We start from the raw sequence: 27,279 nt of genomic DNA, 5'->3' as shown, positions 1-27,279 counted from the left end.
CTCTCTCTCTTTTCCCTTCACCCATGTACACACATTCAGGAAACCCCTGTTAGGATGGACATGCACACACATACACACACACAGTGGGTGTGATCACTTGTCTGGCTGAGTGTAGAAGCAGACGGAACGAGGGAGCCCGTGCTAAGCCACCTCCCAGGCTGCCTTTTGAGTGGCGTCTTGGTGTTCTGTTGGCCTCAACCTGAAAGCGCTTTCCACGTGTGGGTCCTGAAGTCCTGCCTACACTACAGCAAGCTGGTGCCAGTAAGGTTACTCTGCTTGTCCACGGTGCTCACGGGATAGAAGACAGAGTAAGAGACTAGTCCATTATCAACAAAGGCCCGGTTAGCTCTGGGGATGCGGTGTCGCTTTTCTCAAAGGCCATCTCCCCCACCCCACTCCCCGCTGCAGGCTTTTGCTTTGTATCAGCTTGAGGTCAAATTCACAGAAGAGGCAGGGCTGGTTGGGCGCGTGGGCACGCGAGCACGTGGCCCAAGCATCTCCCACCTCCCCCTTCCCTCCCTGTAGCTCATCCCCGGGGCCTCCCTGCCTCTCAACCTGCCTTCTGCAGCTGGGGGCTCTCCCTGGGGACGCTTGCTCATCCCCCATGCCATGAATCCAACAATCCAACAAATCCCGACTAATTGGGTGAGGGCAGAGGGTTGGGTTCTGGCAACAGTGTTTACCCTAATGGGGCCTCGGCTCTGGTAACCAGGGGTTTATCGCGGTGGAGACTCTGGGATTCAGTTATCCGGACCCCAGTCTGGATGCTGCAGTTTTGACCTTGTGGTCCATAGACCCTGGCGTTGGAAAGGTTCAGCACCTGGCCGAGCCAAGGGGACAATCTTGTTGGATGCCAGCGGCCTCTGCACTGCACGTGGGGCCGGCTGTAGCAGGGGGGCAGAGGCGAGGAAGGGGAAAGGAAACTTAGGCACATCAAGGGGCTGTGACGCGCAAGGCACCGTGGGATTGCCTCGCGCCAGCCCCTCCGTAACCACGTGAGAAATGACAAAGGGGTGCCCCGCTCCCCAGCTGAGTGGCAGGGCTGAGATGAAATCCAGGCGTCTCTACCTCCAAAGCCCAGGCTTTCTCTGCTGTGCTCGCTCAGCCCTGGCCATTGCCCCCAGTCTAGCGAGGGAAGCACACGCTTGGCAGAAGGCAGGGGAGCCGTGTGCTGGTGGCAGCTGCCCCAGGAGGCTCCAGCAGCCACCGGATGGCCCTGCGGCTGGAGACCCCGCGGCTGGAGACCAGCTCTGATTTACCGTGGGATTCTGGGCACCTTTCCGCCTGCCTCACCTTTTCATGATTTGTTTGTAAAGCGCTTTCAGAGCCTGCAACACTGGAGCTGGGTAAGGACAAAGAAACATGGTTGTCCTGTACAGGCAAAGAGCCAAGGTTCCAGCCACCATCAATCAAAGTCCTGTGGCACCTTGCAGAAATGTACGGCTGCAGTGTTTTAGGGCCCTGGGAACAACTCCAGTTCAGGAGCTGCTGGCTGAGAATCACCCTGCGGTTCCCCTGAGTCAGCCTCTGTCCGTCCTGGCTCACCTGGCCCACAGGTAAGGCCTCTGTGTGCTGAACCACAGCCCCAAGGCTGCTAACTGCCAGAGCCCCTGGTTACCACTTGTCTGTAGGCCCAACTTCTAGCAAATGAAAGAACCAGCATGAAAGGGGGTGCCTTTGGGGCCGGTGCTGTGGTGTAGTGGGTTAAAGCCACCACCTACACTGCTGGCATCCCATATGGGCACCGGTTCTAGTCTCGGCTGCTCCACTTCTGATCCAGCTCCCTGCTGTGGCCTGGGAAAGCAGTAGAAGATGGCCCAAGTCCTTGGGCCCCTGCACCCACGTGGGAGATCCAGAAGAAGCTCCTGGCTCCTTGCTCAGGATCAGCTCAGCTCCGGCCGTGTGGTCAATTAGGGCGTGAACCAGTGGATAGAAGACCTCTTTCTTTTTCTTTCTCTTTCTTTTTCTTTCTTTCTCCCTCTCTCTCTTTTTCTCTCTCTCTGCCTCTCCTTTTCTCTCTGTGTGTAACTCTGACTTTCAAATAAATAAATAAATCTTTTTTAAAAAAGGGGGGGTTGCTACATCCTTCCTGCCTTTCCTCCCCTCCAACCCTTCCTCCTCCTCTTCTAAAAGTCCATGCATGATTTCCCTCTTTCTTTTTTTTTAGATTTTATTTATTTATTTGAGAGAGAAAGAGTTACAGACAGAGAGAAAGATCTTCCACCTGCTGGTTCATTTCCCAATGGCTGCAACAGCTGGAACTGGACTGATCCGAAGCCAGGAGCCAGGAGCTTCTTCTGGATCTCCCACGTGAGTACAAGGGCCCAAGCACTTGGACCATCTTCTATTGCCTACCCAGGTCATTAGCAGGGAGCTGGATAAGAAGTGGAGCAGCTGGGACTCGAACAAGGGCCCATATGGGATGCCGGCGGCGCAGGTGGAGGCTTAGCCCCTCTACCACAGTGCTAGTCCCAATGCACGCTTTCTTAGTCCACAGCTTCCTCTCAGGAGAATATTCTAGAAGGCCCTGGAGTCATGGCAGGAAGTGCAAATGAACAGCTCTAGCTCTGCTTGCAGCTGCTCCACGTACAAGGTGTCTTCAAGACAATCTGTAGGAAATGACTGGGAAGTGTCTTTCTTCAAGTTTCCTTCACAAATGAATTCCTTTTATATATATATATATATATATATATATATACACACACAATATACATATTATATATATGTAATATGCATTGATGTTTTCTCCCAAATTTGAGCTGTATATTTTTTGGTGTACCATAAGTCTTTAATATGAAAAGGTTAATAGTGTTCTCTTTTTTTAAAAGTTTACTTTTTATTTATTTGAGAGGCAAAATGAGAGAGAGAGAATATCTTTTACCCTGTGGTTCACTGCCCAAATGCCTGCAACATCCAGACTTGGCCAGATCAAAGCCAGAAGCCAGGAGCCCCATCTGGGCCCACGGGGTGGCAGGAGCCCACTACTTGGGCCATATTCTGCTGCATGCCAAGACTTCATAGGAAGCTGGACTGGAAGTAGAACCAGAATTTGTTTTCTATGGGGTGCAGATGTTCTATGCAGTGATTTATTGACTTATTTATTTTAAAGATTTATTTAATTTATTTGAATGGCAGAGTTATGGGGGTAGGGGAGAGAAAGAGAGAAAGAGAGAGAGAGAGTCTTCTATCTGCTGGTTCACTCCCCAGATAGCCATAATGGCCAGGGCTGGGCGAGGCTGAAGCCAGGAGCCAGCGCACTTGCATCATTGTCTTCTGCTTCCCCAGGCGCATTAGCAGGGAGCTGGATTGGATGAGGAGCACCAGGACCCAAACCAGTGCCCACAGGGGATGCCAGTCTCACAGGTGGCGGCTTGAGCTGCTGTGCCCCAGCGCCAGCCCCCAGTGCCTTGGATTGCTGAGCTACAACTCCCATCCGAGGTAGCGTTATTTCTTTGCAAAGCGGTTTTGCCTCGAGTCTTCCTAGAGACGTCCACTTGTCCACACTTCCTTTTGCAAAAGGAGGAAAACATCGTGGCTGCCTTGTGGGGTTCAGAACATGCTCCCTTAAGTCCAGGGAGGGGCTGCAGGGGAACACAACTGCCAGTGGGGGAACCCCAAGTTCTCTGTCTTTTCTGCCTGTGTCCTCCCTGTGGGAGGTGGATTTTGTTAGCTTATTTGGCTTTGTATTCCTAACTTGGCCTGATCAGGCTTCGAGGGTTGGTTACGTTATTTACATATTAAGGCATTTGTGTAGAAACCTAAAAGGGCTCAAGACCAGACCCCAGAAAGGTGGGCCCTGGGGTGGGTGAGGACTGTGCTGTGCCGGGGAGAGGCCCGCTCCATGGCACTTCGTTCGTTCACTCATAAGGGCTTGGCACAATCGAGACGAGTCTTACGTTTAAGAAAGCAAACTACATGCTTATTGGAATATACATATTGTTAAAGCAGTTCTATTTGTGCAAAAGATTCATGTAACTTTATAAAGGGTTTCAGGGATTTTAAAGGAGTTTAAGAGCTGCGCTAGACTATACTACTAACAGATGTTCAGCGACATGTTTAAGTTTTTGTTTTACTGAAAAAAAGCAATGGATTACCTGATATTTTCTTTTTTTAAAAAAAAGAAAACCATCATACCAAAGCCACCACATTTTAAAGATGGCTCAAACTCATTACTTCTAAAAATCCGAGAAAAATGTAAAATAACGGAAGGATGCTTAAAAATCAACACTGCTGCAGCGGAGCTGGGAGATTTTCCCTGCTAAATATCCCCTCTTCAGAATCTCGGGCTGTTGTGTCACTTCTTGTGCTTTTTCTATGAAGACAGATGGTGTCAGTAATTGCCTATATATTTAATTAAGTTAAAAAGCTACATAGTAAGGTTTTGGCAAAACGTCGCAAGTGGTGTGCTAGGAGCAAAGACAGCAAGGGAAGCAGAAATTGGGGCAGCAGAGACTTGCGCTCACCAAGCACACATTTTGGTATCCGTCTGTGTGGGGAGTTGGGATTGCATCTCATCAGCCTAATGGTACGAACGAAGGCATTTATCCTGGAAGAGCAGCCCGTACGAGAAAGCCAAGGTTCCGTCCTCTTGCACTAGTGACCAGCCAGGCGAGGGGCACGCTGTGCTGCCCACGCCACGCCCGGTCTCTGACCCAGGACTTCAGCGGCTTGGACGTTTTCTGCCTGGGCTTTCTCATCCAGCAGGCTAATCGTCATGAAATTATTATGGGGGATAACGCTGTAGCGACTCGTAGAAAGTGGTTTGGAAAACCGACTTAACCATTCTCGCCGTGTCTGTTTGCAAGGCTTCCATCCTACGAATGCACCTTCTGGCTCTGTGGCAATATGGCGCTCCCAGCTGTGGTGTTGTGTGGAGGCTGCACATTTAAACTCTTAACGCTTAAAAATGGCTACCCTGACGCTGAATTCATTCCATTTCGCTTAGTCATTAACATTTAATGATTACCTTATGTGCTGAGCACAAGGCTGGAATATATTTAAAAAAAAAAATAGGAGCTGTGCTTCCTGGCTTTAAGCTGTTCAACTGGATTCCACAAACATGTTGAGGAGATGCAGGAGAAACATACATTTTCTTTGGTGATGGTGGCGGAGGAGGGGGAAAATATTTACAAAGGAAGTCACCAGCAAGCCCTTGCGGTACCTCAGTGAGGATCTGCGGGAGAGGAAGCAGCGGCCAGGCGGCCGCCTGGGTCATGGTCTGAACCCTGGTGTGGTCATTTAAGAGCTGTGTCACTGGGGCTGGGGCTGTGGCACAGCGGGTAAAGCCACCGCCTGCAACGCCAGCATCTCATATCGGCGCTAGTTCTAGTCCCGGCTGTTCCACTTCTGATCCAGCTCTCTGCTATGGCCTGGGAAAGCAGTGGAAGATGGCCCAAGTCCTTGGGATCCTGCACCCATGTGGGAGACCTGGCTCCTGACTTTGTATCGGCGCAGCTCTGGCCGTTGTAACCATTTGGGAAGTGAAGCAGCAGGTGGAAGACCTATCTCTTTCTCTCTCTCTCTCTCTCTCTCTCTCTCTGCCTCTGCCTCTGCCTCTCTGCAACTCTAACTTTCAAGTAAATAAATAAATCTTTTTTTTAAAGAGTTGTGTGACCATGAACCTGTCAGGATAGCCTCAGTTTCCTTGTGTCTGCTTTCCAGGTGGTGAGGAATAATACGCGGCAGAATGTGGGGCGCAGGATGGAAATTCAACAAGTCGTTACTAGTCTCATTAAGAGCTACTCTGGGGCCCACGCTGTGGCGTAGCAAGTAAAGCTGCCGCCTGCAATACTGACATCCTGTATGGGCGCCGGTTCAAGTCCCAGCTGCTCCACTTCTGATCCAGCTCTCTGCTGTGGCCTGGGAAAGCAGTAGAAGATGACCCAAGTGCTTGGGTCCCTGCACCCACATGGGAGACCCAGAAGACGCTCCTGGCTCCTGGCTTTGGATCGACGCAGCTCCAGCTGTTGCATCCATTTGGGGAGTGAACCAGCAGATGGAAGACCTGTCTCTCTCTCTCTCTTTCTGCCTCTGCCGCTCTGTAACTCTGCCTTTCAAATAAATCAATAACTTTTTTTTTAAAGAGCTACTCTGGCTATCAATGCAGTACCTCTGCTTTGAGAGGCTGGGAGATGAAGGGGCAGTTGGAGGGGATTCACTAAGGGGGATTTTCCAGGAGAAGTTGGATTCTGAAACCTGTCTGGAAGGGAGGGGGAAGTGCATACTGACAGACGGACAAAGACCAGCAAGCTGTGGGGCGAAGGCAGTGTGGGGGCGGGGCACAGGAGCAGGAAGCACGGGAAGAGATGGAGCCACCATGCTTGCTTGTTCTGGACAATGACAATGACCAGCCAGAAGAGCAGTCCATGCCACGGGGCTCTCTCAAGAACTAAGCAAGACCCTGAGCCAACGGCCCTGGACTCTGTCACCCCAGCACCATGGTGCAATGTTGTGGAACTCATACAACTTAATACTCCCCCCCCCCCAAATAGCCTAATTAAACAATGGGCAAAGGACCCAGAAGTCTTTCCTTCCGAAGGGGACATCCAGATGGCCAACAGGTACGTGAAAGGTACCCAGCATCGCCGATGACCAGGGAGATGCAGGTCAAAGCCACAGTAAGGTGTCCCCGCACACCTGCTGGGATGGCCACAGCTATAATCTGGATACAGCGCGTCCCTCGGGAGTTCCCGGGCTGGGAGCTTTGTCCCCAGTGTGGTGGTGGAACCTTCTAAGAGGTGGGGTCTAGAGGAAGGTCATTAGGTCACAGGGGCCCCACTCTCACGAGTGGATCAATCTTGATCTGGCAGGGTGGGTTGGGGGTGAGTTCTTGAGAGAGGGGTTGTTACAGGTGAGCCTGGCCCCTCCCTTGCTGCTCTTCTCGTCACGTGGTCTCATCCACAGGTCGCCTGACACTGTGATGCCGTCCTCCATGAGGCCCTCACCAGAGCGAGCGCGTACCAGTGCCAGGACCTTGCACCTCCAGAACCGTGAACTAAATGACTGCCTTCCCTTTAGGTGTAACGCCGCCTCGGCTGCGCGCAACAGACCAAGGCAGCCGTCGCCGAGACGTCAAGAGCAGGTGTTTAGCCTGGCTGGCAGTGAGACGCACACCTCCCATATTGCAGCGCCTGGGGTCGATTCCTGGCCCAGCTCCTGCTCCTGACTCTGACGTTCTGCCAACACAGAGCGTGGGGAGCAGCAGCGATGGCTCAGTAACCGGGTTCCTGCTACTTGCATGGGAGACCTGGATGAAGGTCCTGGCTCCCACTTTGGCTCTGGGCATTTGGTACGTAAACGAGGGAGTAAGAGCTAACATCTCTCTCTCTCTCCTCTCTCTCTGCCTCTCAAACAAAATTTTTTGAAAGGACAAAGGGATGTGCAGAAAGGTAATATTTATGGAAATATAAATGGGTGTATCCTTTATGGAAGAAAAATCCTAAAAAACTTAGAAATAAAACCACCAGGGCAGGTGTTTTGCCTAGCGGTGACACAATGGTTAAATGCTCTCATCCTGTATCGGAGCACTTAGGTCTGGACCTGGCTCTGGCTCCTGACTCCAGCTTCCTGCTAATTCAGACTCCAGGAGACAGCGGCGATGGCTCAAGTAACTGGGTTCCTGCCACCCACGTGGGAGACTTGGATTGAGCTCCTGGTGGTGGGCATTTGAGGAGTGAGCCAGAGAATGGAAATTCTTTCCCCTTGTTTATCTCTGTTTCATTGCCTCTCAAATAAATTTTAAGAAATTTTAAAATAGAACTACCACCACCTGCGCCGCAGCTCAATAGGCTAATCCTCCGCCTAGCGGCACCGGCACACCGGGTTCTAGTCCCGGTCGGGGCGCCGGATTCTGTCCTGGTTGCCCCTCTTCCAGTCCAGCTCTCTGCTGTGGCCCAGGAGTGCAGTGGAGGATGGCCCAAGTGCTTGGGTCCTGCACCCCATGGGAGACCAGGAGAAGCACTTGGCTCCTGGCTTCGGATCAACGTGGTGGGCCAGACACAGCAGCCATTGGAGGGTGAACCAACGGTAAAGGAAGACCTTTCTCTCTCTGTCTCTCTCTCTCTCTCACTGTCCACTCTGCCTGTCAAAAAAAAAAAAAAAAAATGGAACTACCACATGATCCAGCAATCTCATTTCTGGGTATCTGAGGTCTTCGGAAAGTTCATGGAAAACATGTATTAGGAAAAAGCTATGCATGGATTTTTAAAAAATGAACTTTTAAACCATTTTCCACAAACTTTTTAAAAAAGATTTATTTATTTGAGAGGTAGATTAACAGAGAGAGACAGAGACAGAGAGAGGACTTCCATCTGCTGGTTCACTCCCCAAATGGCCAAAACAGTGGAGTTGGGCTTCCTCCAGGTCTCCCACATGGGTGCAGGAGCCCAAGCACTTGGGCCATCTTCCACTGCCCTCCCAGGCCATTAGCAGGAAGCTGGATCACAAGTGAAGCAGCCAGGACTCAAACCAGCACCCATATGGGATGCCAGCACCGCAGCTGGAGGCTTAACCTACTTAAACGCTACAGCACTGGCCTCTCCACAAACTTTTTAAAAGTACCCTCATATATAGTCAAATAAGTAAATAAATCAAATCACTTTTTCAAGAGATACCTGCACTGCCATGTTGATCGTGGCATTGCTAACAGCCGAGAACGAACACTACGGCAGTGTCTGTGTGTGGAAGAGCGGGTAGAGAACTGGTGGTGTGTATACGGACAGCGGAATCTTACTCAGCCCTGGAAAGGAGGAAATCTTGCCATCTGCGATAACGAGGATGAACCTGGAGGACATCGTGCTAAATGAGATGTGCCAGACACAGAAGGAGCTTCCTCTCACACGCGACCTTATCACAGGGGAATCAAACGCGCACACGGAAGCAGAAGGTGGCTGCTTGGGTTCCAAAAGTGGAGGAAAAGGGAGATGCTGGTGGAAAGGCACACACCTGCAGTTAGAAGATGACTCAACTCTGGAGACCCAACGCGCCACGTGGTGGCTGCTGTCAATTACACAGTCAGTTCTGTGCTTGAGATCTGCTAAGACAGTGGATCCAGGCAGAGGGTCGTGTGCATTCTCACCACACAGAGAAAAAGGCAATAAGATGATGAGGAAAATGTCAGTGAGCTGCACTGAGGTTATTACGTCACGTACATATGCATATACATGCATCACACATATACATACACATACATCACACGTATACATGCATCACACATACACACATCACACATATACATACACACATCACACATATACACACACATCACACATACACATACATCACATATACATACATCACACATACACACATACATCACACATATATACACATCACACATATACATACATCACACATATACATACACATACATCACACATATACATACACATACATCACATATGCATCATATATACATACACACACATCACATGTATACAAACATCACACACATACACATACATCACATATGCATGCATCACACATACACATACATCACACATATACATGCTTCACACATATACATCCATCACACATATACATACACATACATCACACACATGCATACATCACACATATACATACACACATCACACATATACATACACATACATCACACGTATACATACACACATCACACACATGCATACAGCACACATATACATACATCACATACACACATCACACACATGCATACATCACACATATACATGCATCACACGTATACATGCACACACATCACACATATACATACATCACATATATACATACATCACACATATACATACACACACATCACACATATATATACACATACATCACACATGCATCATATATACATACACATACATCATGCATACACACATCACATATATACACACACATCACACATGTGCATACATCACACATGCATACATCACACATATACACACATACATCACACACATGCACATATATACATCACTTATACACACATATGTAGGTGATCATATCACAGTGTATAGAGTATCCAAGCATCACATTATACTCCTTTAATATAACCAATTTGCATTTGTCAATTCTACTTCAGTAAAGCTAGGAGAAGGGAAGACATTTAAAAAGTTGACGGGCCGGCGCTGTGGCACAGTGGGTAAAGCCTCCACCTGCAGCACCGGCATCCTATCTGGGTGCCAGTTCAAGTCCCAGCTGTTCCTCCTCTGATCCAGCTCTCTGCTATGGCCTGGGAAAGCAGTAGAAGATGGCCCAAGTCCTTGGGCCCCTGAACTCACGTGGGAGACCCAGAAGAAGCTCCTGGCTCCTGGCTTCGGATCGGCACAGCTCTGGCCATTGCGGCCAAGTGGGGAGTGAACCAGTGAATGGAAGACCTCTTTCTTTCTCTCTTTCTCTTTGTCTCTCTCTCTCTCTCTCTCTCTCTCCCTCTCTCCCTCCCTCTCTCTCCCTCCCTCTGCCTCTCCTTCTCTCTCTGTGTAACTCTGACTTTCAAATAAATACATCTTAAAAAAAAAAAAAAAGCACTGCCTGCAATGCCGGCATCCCATATGGGCACTGGTTTGAGCACCAGCAGCTCCACTTCTGATCCAGCTCTGCTATGGCCTGGGAAAGCAGCCCCAGATCCTTGGGCCCCTGCACCCACATGGGAGACCCGGAAGAAGCTCCTGGCTCCTGACTTCAGATCCGTGCAGCTCCGGCCACTGTGGCCATCTGGGAAGTGAACCAGTGGATGGAAAATCTCTCTCTGCCTCTCCCTCTCTCTGTCTGTAACTCTGCCTCTCAAGTAAATAAATCTTTCAAAAAAATTATTTGAGAGGCACCGAGAGAGAGAGAGAGAGAGCAAGAGAGAGAGAGAGCGAGCCTCCATGTGCTGATTCACTTCCCAAATGCCCACAACGGCTGGGGATGGGCCAGGTCAAAGCTGGGAACCAGGACTGCAGTGCAGGTCTTCGGCATGGGTTGCAGTGACTCGGCTACTTGAACCATCACTGCTGCCTCCCAGGATGCACACTGGCAGGAAGCAGGTGTCAGGACCAGAACCAGGTCTGAAACCCAGCAGCCTGATATGGCACCTGGGCCTCTTACCCTGTGTCTTAACTGCTAGGCCAAACACCGGCCCCAGAAAGGACACTTTTGAAGGAAAAATCAATCATACAAAAAACCTTGACCACAGGTGACAGCCGGAAGTGGAAGGAAGACTTGTTCCCATTCTTCTTGCAATGCTCTTGGGCAGGTTACACAATTAACAAACAAACAAACAAAAAAGGATCTTCTGCTCCTCCCTCCTCCTCCTTCTTCTTTTAAGATTTATTTACTTGAGGCCGGCACCGTGGCTCACTGGGCTAATCCTCCACCTGCGGCGCCAGCACCCCGGGGTTCCAGTCCCAGTCAGGGTGCCGGATTCTGTCCCAGTTGCTTCTCTTCCAGTCCAGCTCTCTGCTGTGGCCCGGGAGGGCAGTAGAGGATGGCCCAAGTGCTTGGGCCCTGCACCCCATGGGAGACCAGGAGAAGCACCTGGATCCTGGCTTTGGATCGGCGCAGGCGCCAGCCGGAGCAGCCATTTTGGGGGGTGAACCAACGGAATGAAGACCTTCTGTCTCTCTCTCTCTCTCTCTCAAAAAAAAAAAAAAAAAAAGGATTTATTTACTTGAAATGCAGAGTTACAGAGAGGCAGAGGAGGTGGGGAGGAGGGTGGTCTTCCATCCACTGTTTCACCCCCCCAGATGGCTACAATGGCCAAAACTGAGCTGATCCAAAGCCAGGAGCCAGTGGCTTCTTCCAGGTCTTCCACGCGGGTACAGGGACCCAAGCACTTGGGCCATCTTCCACTGCTTTCCCAGGCCATAGCAGAGAGCTGGATTGGAAGTGGAGCAGCCGGGACTCGAACTGGCGCCTATATGGGATGCTGGCACTTAGCACCAGCAGGGAGCCTTTCCCTTCCCCCTGCCTGCTGCCTCTGAAGCCTGCATGGTCATGGCACCTCCTGCAGAGCACAGGATGCAGGGGGAGTGCCCCGATCTCCCCAGCCCCTGCAGTTTCTAGGCGATTAAAGTCAGTTAAAGACCTCAAAGCGCGGACAGAGGCGTCCTGTTCCTTATCTGAAAGGAAGCAAGGATCTCCGTGATGACGGAAGTGGGGGTGAGGGACACGTGCAGCGGTCACAGCTGGGACTCCTGGGTGCGGTCACAGGAAGCAGGCCTCGTGTACGCAGGTGGACCCCAGCTCCCTGGCACGCTCAGCGTGAGGAGCACTGTGGTTCTGACATCAAGCTGAGCAGTGCGGCCCTTGGACGGACTGCGGGCTCCACGTCCTGACCGTTGCGTGTTTATCACACGTCTCTCTCCCCGACACAAACACGCAGGCCCTCTAAAGGGACCCATCTTTCGCTTTAATGCAACACAGTCCTTTGGGATCTATTTTCCCTTCACTAGGTATTAACTTGTGATTAACAGTGTGCCTATTACAGGACTGGAAAACATCGGGTAACAGGCACTTCTGTCTATACCCCAGGCCTATTAAATTTTAATTCAGATATACACTATTGACCTGCCTATACATAAATAAAATTCCCTCCCCAAAGAGAAGAGGTGTGCCTCGTCGAGCTGTCTTGGTGAATTACTTCTATGTCTTAGGAACACAGATTGAGAACTTGCAAATGACAGGTACTGGAGGGGAGTTCAGAGAGAGGCACTCATTCATTCATTTAATAAATATTTATTGAGCATCTATTATGTGTCAGACAGGGAGCTAGGTGCCGGGTGTACGGAAATGAACAAGAAGGAATGATGGTATTTCTGTGGATCGTGCCTATTCCATTCCCTGAAACAAAGTGCATGCAATTTTGATGCTTGTATATCACTTGGCGGTGATGAGAACGCTCAGTGACTTTTAAAAATAATGCTAATTCAATTCCAAATCCGCTCACAGTTTGAGAACCTGCTGAGGGCTCCTGTGACAGTTTCACATGTGGTTATGCCGCTTGATTTAATACGAACAGCACCTTCTGTCTGCTCAGCCTCTCAGAACAGCCTGTGAGGAAGACAGAGGCAGTCACTACCTGCTAAGGGAAGAAACCAAACGAGAAAAGGCTGAGGGAGGCCAAGTGTGTACGAGGTGTCTCGCTGATCAGTGGGCAGACAGGGCCAGAGCCCATTACCATCGCAATGGAAGCATTTTTATATCAATCTAGGTCTTTTTTTTCTATTCTACGCTACTATTCTCTGTTCAGAAACTCTTAGAAATAGTTTTTGGAATGTATAGGATATACTCTGATAGACATCAGAGTCTCCAAGCTTTAAAAACAGATTTATTTATTTGAAAGGCACAGTTATAGAAAGAAAGGGAAAAGCAGAGGGAGAGAGGGAAAGAGGGAGGGAGGGAGAGAGAGAGAGAGAGAGAGAGAGAGAATCTTCCATCCACTGCTTCACTCCCCAAATGGCCGTGACAGCTGGAGCTGAGCTGATCCTGAAGCCAAGAGCCAGCAGCTTCTTCTGGGTCTCCCCTAGATCGGAAGTGGAGCAGCCGGGACTCGAACCCACATGGGATGCGGGCACTGCAGGCGGCGGCTTCACCCCTATGCCACAGCGCCGGCCCCATTCCTTCGTTTTTAAAGAAGCGGTGTCTGTCAGTGCTGCTAACAGACAGCCCGGTCTCTACAGTTCACAACCATCTGAAAACAAGGGCGCTCTCATCTAGCAGTGCCAGCAAAAAGCATCTTTGCAACCTGCTTGCTGAGAGACCTTGAGGAAGGAAAGGACTCGGGACCATCCTAGAAGTGCCTGTTTATGGAGGCAGGGCGACGAGCATGCGCAGAAGATGCGGTGGTCACCTTCCCCACGCGCGCCCTGTGCTTTCCACCCCCACCTTTCGCAGTCTCTCCCACTGGGACCGACTTCTCTTGAGCCTCCTCCGAATCCCAGTCTTTCAGGCCACGTCCCACCTGCTCTGCAAACACCTTTCTTGAGCACTCCCAATGGAAGGGATGCTCGCGTCTGAATTCACAGAGCAAGTCATTTGGCTGCCAGCCTGCCATGACCGTTTTCATGTTTCTTGTATTGTTCTATGTAGCCGCCACTTAAGCTTTTCCTTGCAATGCTTCCCCAACTAGACTGGGAAGCCTCCGAGGGCAGGCATTTCCAGATCTGTGTCTCTGCAGCTTCTCTGGCCCCTCGTAGGGTGGTCTGCACGTAACAGATACTCAGCAAACACCTGCTTTGTTCGGAGCTTCCAGAAAGAGAATAAGGCAGCTCAGCAGAGTCGGATGTTCCAGGAGTTCTGAAAGCCCAGCACTCAGGGAATAATCAGTTATTCAGTGGCTGGCCTAATGCGGCCATCACAATGTTAGTTATCCCAAAGAGGTTTAAAAAAAATGCAGGGGCCAGTACCTTTTTGAGGATTTAAAAATCTCGCGGAGGGGCTGAGACGCCTGCGTCCCATGTCGGAGCTGCCTGGGGCTGATGCTCAGCTCCAGCTCCCTGCGAAAGCAGATCCGGGGAGGCAGCAGTGCTGGCTCTGGTGGCTGGGGCCCTGCCACCCACATGGGGGACCTGGGTTGAGTTTCTGGCTCCTGGCTTCAGCCTGGCTCAACTCTAGCCACTGTGGGCATTTGGGGAATGACTCAACAGATGGGAGCTCTCTCTCTCTTTCTATCTCTGTTTCTTGAATGTGTAAGAATTAAAAAATGTATTTTAAAATCTCATGTATGCAATACTTACTATGCCTAGGAACCGGTGAGAGTACAAGAACATTGTGCGTGTGGCATGGAATTGAATGATGGATGGGAAGTAGTTTTCTATGATAGGAAGTAGATTTTGTTTATCTCTGTTCCCTCAGCACCTAAACTATGGCCAGAATAGGCCTACAGAAGTATTTGCTCATTGGCCATGCCAGTCCCTCCCTCCTCAACCTAAAGTCTCTGACAGCGACTTCATGCCCCTCCCAGAGCCCACTCAGTACCTTCCACCACTGGCGCTGGCTCACTGGGGTTGGGAAATAGGCTTTGCTCCTCATCGTTTAAGGAATAACTGCTCCACTTCTCATCCAGCTCTCTGCTATGGCCTGGGAAAGCAGGAGAAGATGGCCCAAGTCCTTGAGCCCCTGCACCCGTGTGGGAGACCTGGAAGAAGCTCCAGGCTCCTGGCTTCAGAACAACGCAGCTCCAGCCATTGCGGCCATTTGGGGAGTAAACCACTGGATGGAAGACATTTTTTCTCTCTGCAGAGAGAGAGGCAGAGTTACAGACAGAGGGAAAGAGGCAGGGTGGGGGGCCAGAGAGAGAGAGAGAGAGAGAGATCTCTTCCACCCACTGGTTTACTTTGGGTCTATCCAAAGGCAGAAGCCAGGAGCTTCCTTCCCAGGCCACAGCAGAGAGCTGGACTGGAAGAGGAGCAACCGGGACAGAACCCGGCACCCCAACCGGAACTAGAACCCGGGGTACCAGCGCCACAGGCAGAGGATTAGCCAAGTGAGCCGCGGCGCAGGTCTCTTACAATAACTTTTAAAACATGATATATTATTTTTTTTAAAAGATGTAGTTGCTTATTTGAAAGGCAGAGTTACAGAAAGAGCGATTTTTCCATCCACTGGTTCACTCCCCAAATGGCCAAAGCCAAGAACCTGGAACTCCATCTGGGTCTCCCACATGGGTGGCAGGGGCCCAAGCACTTGGGCCATCTTCTGTTGTTGTTTTCCAAAGTGTATTTGCAGGGAGCTGGACTGGAAGCAGAGCAACCAGGACTTGAACTGACACTCATGTGAGATGCCAGCATTGCAGGCAGCAGCTTGGCCTGCTGTGCCACAGCACCAGCCCTGGGACTATCATTACCACGTTTTGAATTAGCTGGTACAGAAAATAAGTACTGTGAAAACGTTACTGAAAGAAATAACGCTTGGGGCTGAAAGTTGCCCCAGAAGTCAAGTAAGCTAAGCTGCTCATCACGTAGCCAAGAAAGCAGAAGACAGTGGAGAGCTTGGGGTCTCATGGCCATAGAAGGGTTGAAGCCACGATGGGAAGAAGCGCATGAACAAACGTGAGCCACTGGTTTTGGCATCTAAGTTCAGGTGTGGGAGCGGGGCACATGTGACAGGCAAGGGAGCCGGCTGTCGCTCCCCGTCTTCATGGAGGAACGACACAAGACCCTGCCTAGGCTTCATATCCGAGTCACGGCACCATTATGTCGCTCCCCCTCTTCGTGGAGGAGCAACACAGGACCCTGCGCTGTTCTTTCGTCTGCTCGGCCCTCCCCGGGTTTGCTGCTTTTTCTTCCCGGGTTGGCTACTATCCCTTCCACCTCCGTGGAAGGGCAGTTCCCCCTGGCCACATTCCCCACTTCCGCAGGGGAGCGGCACACCGCCGGCCGGCTCTCTGGGGGCTGCACGGGTTCCCTTAGATGTTCCCCATAGATGTTCCCTGTGCATGCCGTCTCTCTCCTCCTTTATAGTCCTCCTCCGCCAATCCCAACTCGGCTGCCCACACGCCGAGTACGATGCTCTCCAATCAGGAGCAGGTCCTACAGTTTATTGGTTGAACTGGAGGCAGCTGTGCGGAAGCTGTTTACTTCTCTCCCAGCGCCATATTGTGGGAGAGCAGATGCATAGAATAAGTCTTAATTCCAGTAACTTAGTCTAGTCCGAGCTGCTCCCCACACCGGCGACAGTGGGAGATCGGCCACATCAAACAGAGACACATTGGTCAGACGAGGGCGTACACCGGGGATCAAGCCTCAGTCTTCTCCCTGTTGTTCTCTGGAATCCCCCACAGAAACCAGAATCTGCAGATGCTCCGGCCCCTGGCATCAAACAGCGCAGCATTGCGTAGAACCTACGTAACCCTCCCTAGGATTTAAACCATCTCTAGATTACTCCTAAAAACCCAATACAGTGTGAGTGCTGTGGCAATGTAGCTCTATGGCTACAGAATGACAGTGAAACAAAGCCTGGACAGAGTACAGACGGAACTTTTCTTTCCTGAATATTCACCACCTGTGCTTGGTCAAGTTCATGGACGCAGAACTCACAGATGTGGAAGGCTGAAAGTCTTTATTTTATTATGTAAAAATTGACCAATTTTATTTTTTAATATTTACTTTTATTTATTGATTTTCCTCTACTTGAAAGGCAGAGTAATAGAGAGAGAAAGAGATTTTCCATGCACTGGTTCACTCCCCAAATGCCCGCAGCAGCTAGGGCCAGGCCAGGCTGAAGCCAGGAGGCCCCAAGCACTTGAGCCGTCTTCTGCTGTCTCCCGGGATGCCTGAGCAGGGAGCTGCATCAGAAGCAGAGGTGCTGGGACTTGAACCTGGCACTTCCATATGGGATGCAGGTGTCCCAAGAAGGCGGCTAAGCCACTGTCCCACAACACCTGCCATATCCAGGGGACTTTCTGAGTGCCCTTCAGCCTGGCCTCTCCCCTCTGAGCGTGCAGGCCCGAGAGCAGAATGTGAAGCCAGGGGAGGGCCTGGAAAGGCAGACGGCAAACCATGAAAAGCTGGAAACTGCCCCAGACCTCAGCTCTGACATTGAAACCGTCATCGGACAGAAAGGGAGCCCCAAGAAACCGAGAGCGATGACTAACAAACTATCAGAGGACAGCGACAGTGGCTCCAGGGCCAGAAGCTGCGGGGAGAGGCAGCCCACGAGGCCACGTCACGGAGATCTGGAGCAACAGAACGCGCTGAAAAGGAGCCCTATGGAGCAGCCCTGAACTGAAGCATCCGAAGTTGAGGGAGCAGAGGAAACAAAGCAAAAAGGTTTACAAATGTTTATCTGGAATATTCTATGTCAGAGCCATACCCGTGCATATACACACACGAAGAACTTCATCAATGTGAGGTTGAATAAATAAAAGCTCACTATAGATAGTAATATGTAGAACAATACCATCAGTAAGACGCTTCTATGCGATCTGAAACCATGTATTTTCTCAAGGTACATCCGTGTGCGAAGTGCGGTGCCACGGAAGGAAATCAACAACCCAAATCGAAGACTCTGCTTCCTCCTTGCCCCGGAAGGAAGGGGGTGCCTGCATTTGGCCAGGAGGACACAGCACTGGGGGTTGACACTGCTTTACTTAAGCTGGGTGGTGTAAGTTAGACCTTATATTTCTAACACTATTCCATTTTTTTTATAGCAGAAAATAATGGACAACCAGCTTGCCAGAGAAGTACTAAGAAAGGGAACAGAAGTAACGATTCTTAACCCCTTCCTAGCGACTGATCTACTCGGGAAAAGGCTGTAGGCAGGGTCGCTCCCCGGACCGCACACGGTGGTTCCACAGGGCGCAGGTGGATGGTGTGTTGCGGGATGAAGGTCAGTGCTTTCAACTCCAACTACAGCTGAATGGGGCGACCCCGGGCCCCTGATTTGCACAGACACAAAGCCTGGCTTCACACAGGCCGGCCAGGGGCTGCGTGATGCTGAGTTTATAGAGCCCCCTCACCAGAGCCCGGCGCATGTCAGAAGCTCCCTCCCATTGGCCGCTGCCCTTACGCATCTGAGTATTTCATGGGAAATCAGACTCACCTGCTGCTCCAAGGTGCTTGGGTCAATGAAAGTCACCAGATCTATAGAAAAGTAACCAACCACATCTCTCATTTTACAGGCATTTCCGACTTGGAGGCACAGAGAACAGAGAACTTGGGGATCCACGGAGGCCTGTGGCATGCTGGTGCCCGAGGAGATGAAGGGGCTCTCGGCGTGCAGCTGGTCGCCGGTGGACAGCACCCTCACGTCCCCGCCGGGCTCTATCAGCATGTCCACTGTCAGGTTGGTGACGCTGTCTGCGGGCGGGAATGCCTCGATCACGCCCCCTGGTGGGAGAAACAGGGAGTAGTGAAAAGTCCTGTTCACAAGGACTCGCTCATTTGCGGAAAGAGCCCAGGCCTGGCCAGATGGACCTGGGCTCAGATTCTGTATCCTCCACGTGCTGGGAGACTTTGGCCCAGTAGCTTAAGTTGTCTGGACTTCTTCTTTTTTTTTTTTTTTTTTCATCTGTAAAGTGGGTGTAGAGTCTGGGGAATCTTATATTGTGTCTGCAGGATTTAGTCCAATGCTTGGCATATAGAGCAGGGCCCACGGAGGGGTGGCTTTGATTCTGATCATGACTGTGATGGCACATAAATATCGAGTCCACGCCCACTGCTCGATAAACAACGGCCCTAAAAGGTTCTGGTCCGATCCCTCCAGGGGCGTTAACTGCCCATGGTCCATGGGTTGTATCCTGGAGACCAGCAGGTTCCTTCTATTAAACATCACTGCTTTCTAAAGGTTTCTTAGGCTTGGGCGGTGAGCAGGCATACAGCACGCTGGACATCAGGTCCGCCAAAGGACTCCTGGAGACAGCCAGTAGCAAAACACTTTTAAAAATACAGAGCCAACCACAATCACCTCAGCCCAGTTAGAACGGCTGTCATCCAAAAATCAAAAAATAACAAATGCTGGCGAGGATGCGGAGGGAAAAGGTACCCTAATCCACTGTTGGTGGGAACGCAAACTCATACAGGCACTAGGGCAGACAGGATGGAGATGCCTCAGAAATCTGAAAACAGGTCTACCATACGACCCAGCCACCCCACTCCTGGCAATCTACCCAAAGGAGCTGAAGTCAGCATATGAAACAGTTATCGCTAACCCATGCTTATTGCAGCTCAATTCACAATAGCTAAGATATGGAATCAACCCAGACGTCCATCAGCTGATGAATGGATAAAGAAATTGTGGTATACATACACTATGGAGTACCACTCAGTCATAAAAATGAAATCCTGCCTTTTGCAACACAGTGGGTGCTACTGGAGATCATTATGCTTAGTGAAATGAGCCAGTCCCAAAAAGGTAAATATCATATGTTTTCCCTAATTTGTGGTAGCTAATACACAGAGTACAAAAAAAGTAATGTATACTGGGTAAAGCTGCCGCCTGCAGTGCCAGCATCTCACATGGGCATCAGTTTGAGTCTCAGCTGCTGCACTTCCGGTCCAGCTCTCTGCTATGGCCTGGGAAAGCAGTAGAAAATGGCCCAGGTGCTTAGGCCCCTGCACCCACGTGGAAGACCCGGAAGAAGTTCCTGGCTCTTGGCTTCAGATGGGCACAGCTCAGGCTGTTGTGGACATTTGGGGAGTGAACCAGCAGAAGGAAGACTTTCTCTCTCTCTCTCTCCCTCCCTCGTTCCCTCCCTCCCTCCCTCCCTCTTTTTAACTCTGCCTTTCAAATAAATACATCAATCTTTTTTTAAAGTAATGTATATGAGAGAAATTGACATTTTGAGATTTGGTTGCTTATAGCCCTTGTCTGTACTCTATTTCCTACTCACTGACTGCTTTAGTGGTAGGTTATGCTTGTGATTATAAAGTATATTGAAAGTATGTAATTGTAAAAATTAAAAAGAAAAAACAAGAAAGGAAGGGGGAGAGAGGGTGCGAGTGAAGGAAGGAGGGTAGGATGGGAAGTTTCATTATACTCTTAAAACTATATATACTGGGGGCTGGTGCTGTGGCGTAGCAGGTAAAGCTGTCACCTGCAGTGCTGGCATCCCATATGAGTGCTGGTTCAAGTCCTGGCTGCTCCACTTCCGATGCAGCTCTCTGCTGTGGCCTGGGAAAGCAGTAGAGGACGGCCCAAGTCCTTGGGCCCCTGCACCCGTGTGGGAGACCCGGAAGAAGCTTCTGGCTTCAGATTGGCCCAGCTCTAGCCATTGTGGACATTTGAGGAGTGAACCAGCACATGGAAGACCTCTCTGTCTCTCTGTTTCTCTTTCTCTGTCTCTCTGTAACTCTTTCAAATAAATAAATATATTTTTAAATAATGTATATACAAAATAAATGTTTTATTTATATAAATTTGAAATTAAAAAAAAAATGAAAACCAGAGAGCCAGGAGGTGCTACCGTTTATGAGAAACAAGTGTGCTGACCAAGACAGCTTTGTCGTCTATCATCTTCCAAAGACCCAAATCACCAAGGCCAGTCGGATGCTCAGCGACAGCAGCCCGACTTTCCTGGCTGGTTTGGGGCTAACGTGGTGGTATCCACAGAAATTACAAGCCCCGATGTTCTGCTGTGAGGCCTCACTTGTAAATCTTGCGGTACGTAGCCCTTTTGTCAGAAAAGCACTAGAAACTATTACTTGTAAAGAGTTGGGCAACTTCAAAGTCAAAACAACTATGTGTGCCCCAGACAGAGTGACCTTTAGAGCTTGACATCAAGAGGAACTTGGGGGGCCGGCGCCATGGCTCACTTGGTTAATCCTCCACCTGCGGCGCCGGCATCCCATATGGGCGCCCCTTCTAGTCCCGGTTGCTCTTCTTCCTGTCCAGCTCTCTGCTGTGGCCCGGGAGTGCAGTGGAGGATGGCCCAAGTGCTTGGGCCCTGCACCCGCATGGGAGACCAGGAGGAGGCACCTGGCTCCTGGCTTTGAATCAGCGCAGCGCTGGCCATAGCAGCCATTTGGGGAGTGAACCAGCGGAAGGAAGACCTTTCTCTCTGTCTCTCTCTCTCTGTCTATAACTCTACCCGTCAAATAAAATTTAAAAAAGCGGGGGGGGGGGACTTGGTGTCTGTCCCACACATTTGCTGGTGGGGGGTGGGCAGCAGGTGCATGGCCTCTGCCCGTGGGTGGGCCACAGGCTTGGAATGAGGTACTCAGCTAAGTTCTGAGATAGTAGCCATTCTGGAGTGCAGCCACCTGTTGCTTCAAACAAAAGGCGCTTTCCTTCAGAGTCCGCGAGTTCGGCCAGAGGCGGCCCTAGTGAACGCTGAGTTTCAGGAGGAAACTTGACTGGGGGGAGTGCTCAGGCAGTCCCTGATTCACCTGTTTGGTCGGAGGGAGATGTGCTTCTCTTCAGATGAGGGCTCCTGGTGCGTACGGTGCCTGAATACCAGGCGTTGGGATTTAGCAAGGCAAACGCAATAAAACAACAACAAAATCCACCAAACCAAACCAAATAACAACCTAGTGAGGGAGGAACAGCCAGAAAAAGGTCTTCTATCCTCTGGTTCCCACTCCAAATGACGATACCAGGAGCCTGGAGCTCCATCTGGGTCTCCCGTGTGGGTGGCAGGGGCCCGTACTTGGGCCATCTTCCACTGCCTCCCAGATGCCTTAGCAGGGAGCTGGATCAGAGTAACAGCACAAGCAGGGCCTCGACCCACCGAGCCACAGCGCCCACCCTGGGGCTGACTCTCGGGCTTTGACTTTACTGTCTGTGGGGACGTGTAGACTCACACAGAGTTAGAGCTGCGGGGGCATTGGCAGCAGCACTGTATGGCTCCCTACTGTCCCCCTGTCCCCAGAAGCAGCCCTTGTCAGCCTTCTTGTTAGGCGACTGACATCCACCTGTTGCTTAACTGCTTCCTTATGGGTGTGGCCTGTGCACCTGCCTGGCCTGTGCGCTCCAGCAGCCACCACACCACAATTCAAGACACCTGTGGCCTTCTGTGGGCTTATCGGTGCATGGGCAGAAGGCTGTGCCTCAGTTTCCTCCTCTGTAACACATGGGCGATGATGGCACCCATCTCCCGGGACTGTGGGAGCAGAAGAAACGCATTCACGCACACATCCCGAGAGCCATGCCTGGCCCAGAGTAAGCACTGTCCGTGCCGCCACCACGCTGCTGCTGCTCTTGTGATCACGTGACGTCTGCTCACCGGACTGTTCTCATCCCTGCAGCGAATGGGGTGGGAAGGGGCCTTCTGTGGCCTGTTACACTGGCCCCTCTCCTCGTTCACCTGAGTGGCCCGTAAGGACACCCGCCTAACCCTGCAGTCCCCCACAGAGCGAGGGCACTGGCCTGGGCCCCTGTACAGCACCCCACAGGGAGCTCTGTGCCCGGGGAGGAGGCTCTCACACCCCAGTCACTCCATCCCGAGGTAGTGAGAAGATGAAGGTGAGGGAGGAGGAGCAGGATGGCAGGATCGGAAGGCGGCGGTGAGGACCCTGCTCCGGAAATTCCACCTTCGGAACTGACAGTGTGGAGGCTTCTGTGTGCGCGTGAGTGGTCTTCAAAAGAGTGTGTGGAAAATGGAAGAAAAGATTAAAAGCTTATTTTTGTGCCCATATAAAACCTTTGCATAGTTTTTTCTTTGCTTTCTTTTTTGAATTTGAGGGATGGGGGAGAGGCTGGAGAGAGAGAGAGAGAGGGAATCTTCCACACATTGGTTCACTCCTCAAAGAATATCCACAATGGCTGAAAGTGGGCCAGGCTGAAGCCAGGAGCTGGGCGTTCAGTCCAGGTCTCCCATGTGGGCGGCAGGGACCCAAGTACTAGAGCCGTCACCTGCTGCCTCCCAGGGCGCTCATTAGCAGGAAGCTGGAATCAGAAGCGGAGCTGGGACTTGAGCCAGGTACTCAGATAATACAGGTTGCGGGTATCCTAAGAAGAGTCAGCTGCTGCAGCAAACAGTGGCCCCCTGGGGGTAGGCCAGAGGAAACGGGGTCTCCGAGAGCCCCAGGGCCCTTGCTCGAGGCCGTGGTGGAAGTGCAGACCCCGGCCCCCTGATCCCAGAGCTCACCCCTCTGGGGAAGCCACTGTTGCAGGCAGGGCCAGGAATCCTGAGCAGCCCAGGAGCCATATGGGCTGTGCTCTCCTCCTATTTACTTAAGAGGCTGGGTGCAAGATAAACACGTAGGCAATGCTTCCGAAGAGAAGCTAGGTCGGCTGCAGGCGCTCTCTGTCTAAACCAAAGCAGGAGGCGCCCCGGGTCGGACCCAAAACCCCGAAACTGGAACGCGAGGTTGCGGAGCCCCGTCCCCGGCAGAGACGCTCCAGTCTTATTTACCTTGGCTGAGAAACGTCTGCAGGAATTTCCTCCACGTCGGGAAGCGTCTCGCGTTGACTGGCTGTGCGTGCTGTGCTAAAATGCCCGCCAGCTCCTTGGAGATCTTTGCCAGAGCCGGCTCCTGCAGAAACAAATTAAATAGAACCACAAGCAATTTTACTACAGAAATGAAAACTGCTTGTGGAGTGATTAAAAACCAGGCCTCCAACAGGCAAAAAAAATATGTGGTTACTGTTTACCCAGAGTCAGAGAGGCCGTTTTGAACGTTTTCTCCATTTGTCCAGGCCATTTGTGTTTTCCTGTTGCAAAGGGATGTGGACCCGGAAGGCACCCTTCCATCCAGGCATCGGGCAACCTATGGTTCAGGCCCAGGCAACCTGACCAGGGCAAGGAACCTGGGCCTCAGTTTCCCTTATACTAAATGTGGGGTGAATTAGCTTGTCCCTAAGGTCATTCAGAGTGGGATATCCTTGTTTTTTTTTTTTTTTTTTAAGTTTTATTTATTTATTTGAAAGGCCGAGTTACAGAGAGAAGGGGAGAGATACAGAATGAGATCTTCATCCGCTGGTTCACTCCCTAAATGGTTGCACCAGCCTGGACTGGGCCAGGCAGAATCCAGGAGCCAGGAACTGCAGCCAGGTCTCCCTCATGGGTGGCAGGGGCCCAGGCACTTTCCCAGGCACATTAGCAGGGAGCTGGATCAGAAGTGGAGCAGCCAGGACTCGAACAGGCACCCATATGAGATGCTGGCACTGCAGGCGGCAGTTTAACCTGCTGTGCCCCACTGCCGGCCCTGGCATCTCCATCTTTTAAACCCGCGCCCTCTAGGCCTTGTGGGTGGATATCTGCATCCTACAACTTCATCATCAAAGCCTTAAACCAGAGAGTGAGCATTTAGCCTAACGGTTATGACAACCGTGTCCCATATCAGAGTGCCTGAGCTGAGTCCCAGCTCTGTCTCCTGACTCCGGCTTCCTGCCAGTGCACACGCAGGAAGGCAGGGGTGATGGCTCAAGTCAGTGGGTTCCTGGCACTCGTGTGAGAGACCAGGGTTGCATTCCTGGCTCCTGCCTTCAGCTTGTGCCCAGCCGGCTTTTTGCGGAGTGAACCAGAGGATAGGAGCTCTCTCCGTCTGTCTCTCTGCCTCTCAAATCAATAATACATTTTTAAAGAAAGCCTGGAACTATGGCTGAAGCTGTGTAGGTGGGATCTGATGGGGGGCAGCTTAGGAGAGCCAGGTGGGAAGCGGTCCTGGGAAAGTCTGCTGGGGTCCGGGGCTCCTCTGTTCAGACACGAGGCCACCCTGTATCATTTGTGAAACAACCGAAGACGACAGAACCCCCCCCCCCCCCGGCACCTGAGAACAGCGGGCTGCTCTCCAGGGAATGACAAGTCTGGCTCTTTGACTGCACAGCCGTAGCTTGCTGGGACAATTTTCGTTTGCATGTCACAATTTCCGGGGCTCTCTCCCTCCTCGGCCACCCATAACCTTTCAGCTAGAAGCCACCTCTTCTGCCTTTATTCGCACCATCTGTGGGACAAAGGCACTAGACGGATAGAAGCCCACATGAAGGACGCTGGCAAGGACAGCTCGGACTCACTGAATCAAACAATGAATGCCCAGAAATTGCAAGGAATTGACTTTGGCACAGTAGGGCTGGAAGGAGTTTAGAAATCATTGTTGGGGCCAGAGTTGTGGTATAGCGAGTTAAACTGCCACCTGTGACGCTAGCATACCATACGGGCTCTGGTTCGAGTCCCAGCTGCTCTACTTCTGTCTGATCCAGCTCCCTGCTAATGTGCCTGGGAAAGCAGTGGAAGATGGCCCAAGTGCTTGGGCCCCAGCACCCACGTGAGAGGCCCAGAAGAAGCTCCTGGCTCCTGGCTTCAGCCTGGCCCAGCCGCTGGGAAGTGAACCAGCGGATGGAAGATCGCTCTGTTTCTCTTCTCCCTCACCCGTAACTCTTTCAAATAAACAGATAACTCTTATTTTAAAAAAGAAATCTGCATTCACCCATTTATTTCCAGTCTTACTAACACGCAAAAGTGATTGTCCTTTGCCCCCACCTGTTTGTGGGTCCAGTGCCCAAGGGAAAGCCACAACACAAGGCCAACATCTGTGGGTGTGTTCTAGGCAGGTCCGCATGATCAGTCCAATTCTCAAAATACCCAGGAGACCCTGGTGGGAGTTTTTCCTCCTTGCTCCGTTAGCTTGGTAAGTGCCTCACATCCGAACAGAAGCACCCTGGGAGGGGCAGGGCTCGACCACACGCCGGCCGAGGCCAGGGAGCTCCTCCAGCAGCCAGACTCCGGCTCTGTCCTTCTCCCAGCCTCCTCAAGCTCAGCTTCCTGACTATTTCATGCCAGTTTCAGCTGAAACCTTTCTACCTTGCGGCTGGAAGACCCCCGGCCCTCATCCGCAAAGCACCTCAGCTCTGCACCCCCGCCCTGCTCTGGGAACCCCCGTGTTGAGGACAGGGCGCCCCAGGAAGTGGAGGCCCCTTTTTCATCCTGCTTCAAGGGCCTTTGTGTCCCTGCCTCTGAAGGGCATGAAGAGATAAATCATTCATTCATTCACATACCAGAAAAGACTGCAGAATGTTAGGCCTTTACATAGTATACATAGTACTACAGTGGAGGGTAGAGGGGTTGGGTTGTGGTTTTTTTTACCCTTGGAAGGGAAGAGATGGAGAGGAAGCAATGAAGGAGCAAGTCAGAGCCTTGCCATTTAAATTGTTTTAATTTAAATGAGAAAATGATCATTTGTGAGCCAGAGAGCAAGGATGGGAAGGCGGAGAGGGAGAGCTCCCGCTGGGTCACCCCCCAGTGCTGCGCCAGGCTGAAGCCAGGAGCTGGGAACTCGAGCCAAGTCTCCAGGTGAGGCAGGGCCCTGATTCCTGGGTCATTCATTCCCGCTGCCTCCTTGGGTCTGCATTGTCTGGAAGCTGGGGTCAGGAGCCAGAGCTCCTTGCACTCCAAGGTGGGATGTGGGAGTTTTAGCCGATGTTAAACTACCAGGCCCACCACCTAGATCTTGAAACTAGATCCCCATCACCTTGAGGGCCAAGTCCAAGGTCCTTGGCACAACACGTGAAGGCTGACTGTGATATGTGGCCTCTGACTAAGACAGCCTTGCTTCTCTCCTCCCGAGCTCCCTACAACTGCCTCCTTCCTCTTCTTCCTCCCCTGGCTGATTCCTCCTCATCCTTTCTGATTCCAGCCACACCCCATCCAGGAAGCCCTCCCTGTGACCCCTGTCCAGATCCTGTCTTCCTGCTCTCCTGCTACCTGGGGCTGCTCAACAGCATGGGCACTGACCCAGTCCTGGCACAGAGAACGCCAAACCTCGGCAGCTCGAATTATGGCGATGGGAAGCCCTGGGACACAAACAGCTGACTTTGCAGGAGGAGAGGAAATGGGCACCTCTCAGCAGGCTCCCTCCTTCCAGCTGGGGACCCACCTGGGGGGGATTCCCTGCCTGGGGGGGGATTCCCTGCCTGGGGGGGACTCCCTGCCTCCGA

At 51.4% G+C, this 27,279-nt stretch overlaps 1 protein-coding gene across 1 annotated transcript in view; it reads right to left on the bottom strand.

Moving 5' to 3' along the window:
• IQCH (IQ motif containing H) overlaps window positions 1–27,279 on the bottom strand; it is a 142,949-nt gene that overhangs the window by 44,537 nt on the left and 71,133 nt on the right. The window contains exons 11-12 of the mRNA XM_008268850.5: window positions 23,759–23,879; window positions 18,508–18,794 (exon numbers count right to left, since the gene is read on the bottom strand). Coding sequence (XP_008267072.3) covers window positions 18,508–18,794; window positions 23,759–23,879 — 408 coding nt within the window. The remainder of the gene's footprint in view (window positions 1–18,507; window positions 18,795–23,758; window positions 23,880–27,279) is intronic.

This window comes from Oryctolagus cuniculus, chromosome 12, assembly GCF_051225735.1.
Source record: "Oryctolagus cuniculus isolate XC-2025 breed Fujian yellow rabbit chromosome 12, ASM5122573v1, whole genome shotgun sequence".
In the NCBI taxonomy this organism is placed as follows: domain Eukaryota; kingdom Metazoa; phylum Chordata; class Mammalia; order Lagomorpha; family Leporidae; genus Oryctolagus; species Oryctolagus cuniculus.
The sequence above is the reverse complement of the archived record's forward strand: the minus strand, read 5'-3'. Positions and strand labels throughout refer to the sequence as shown.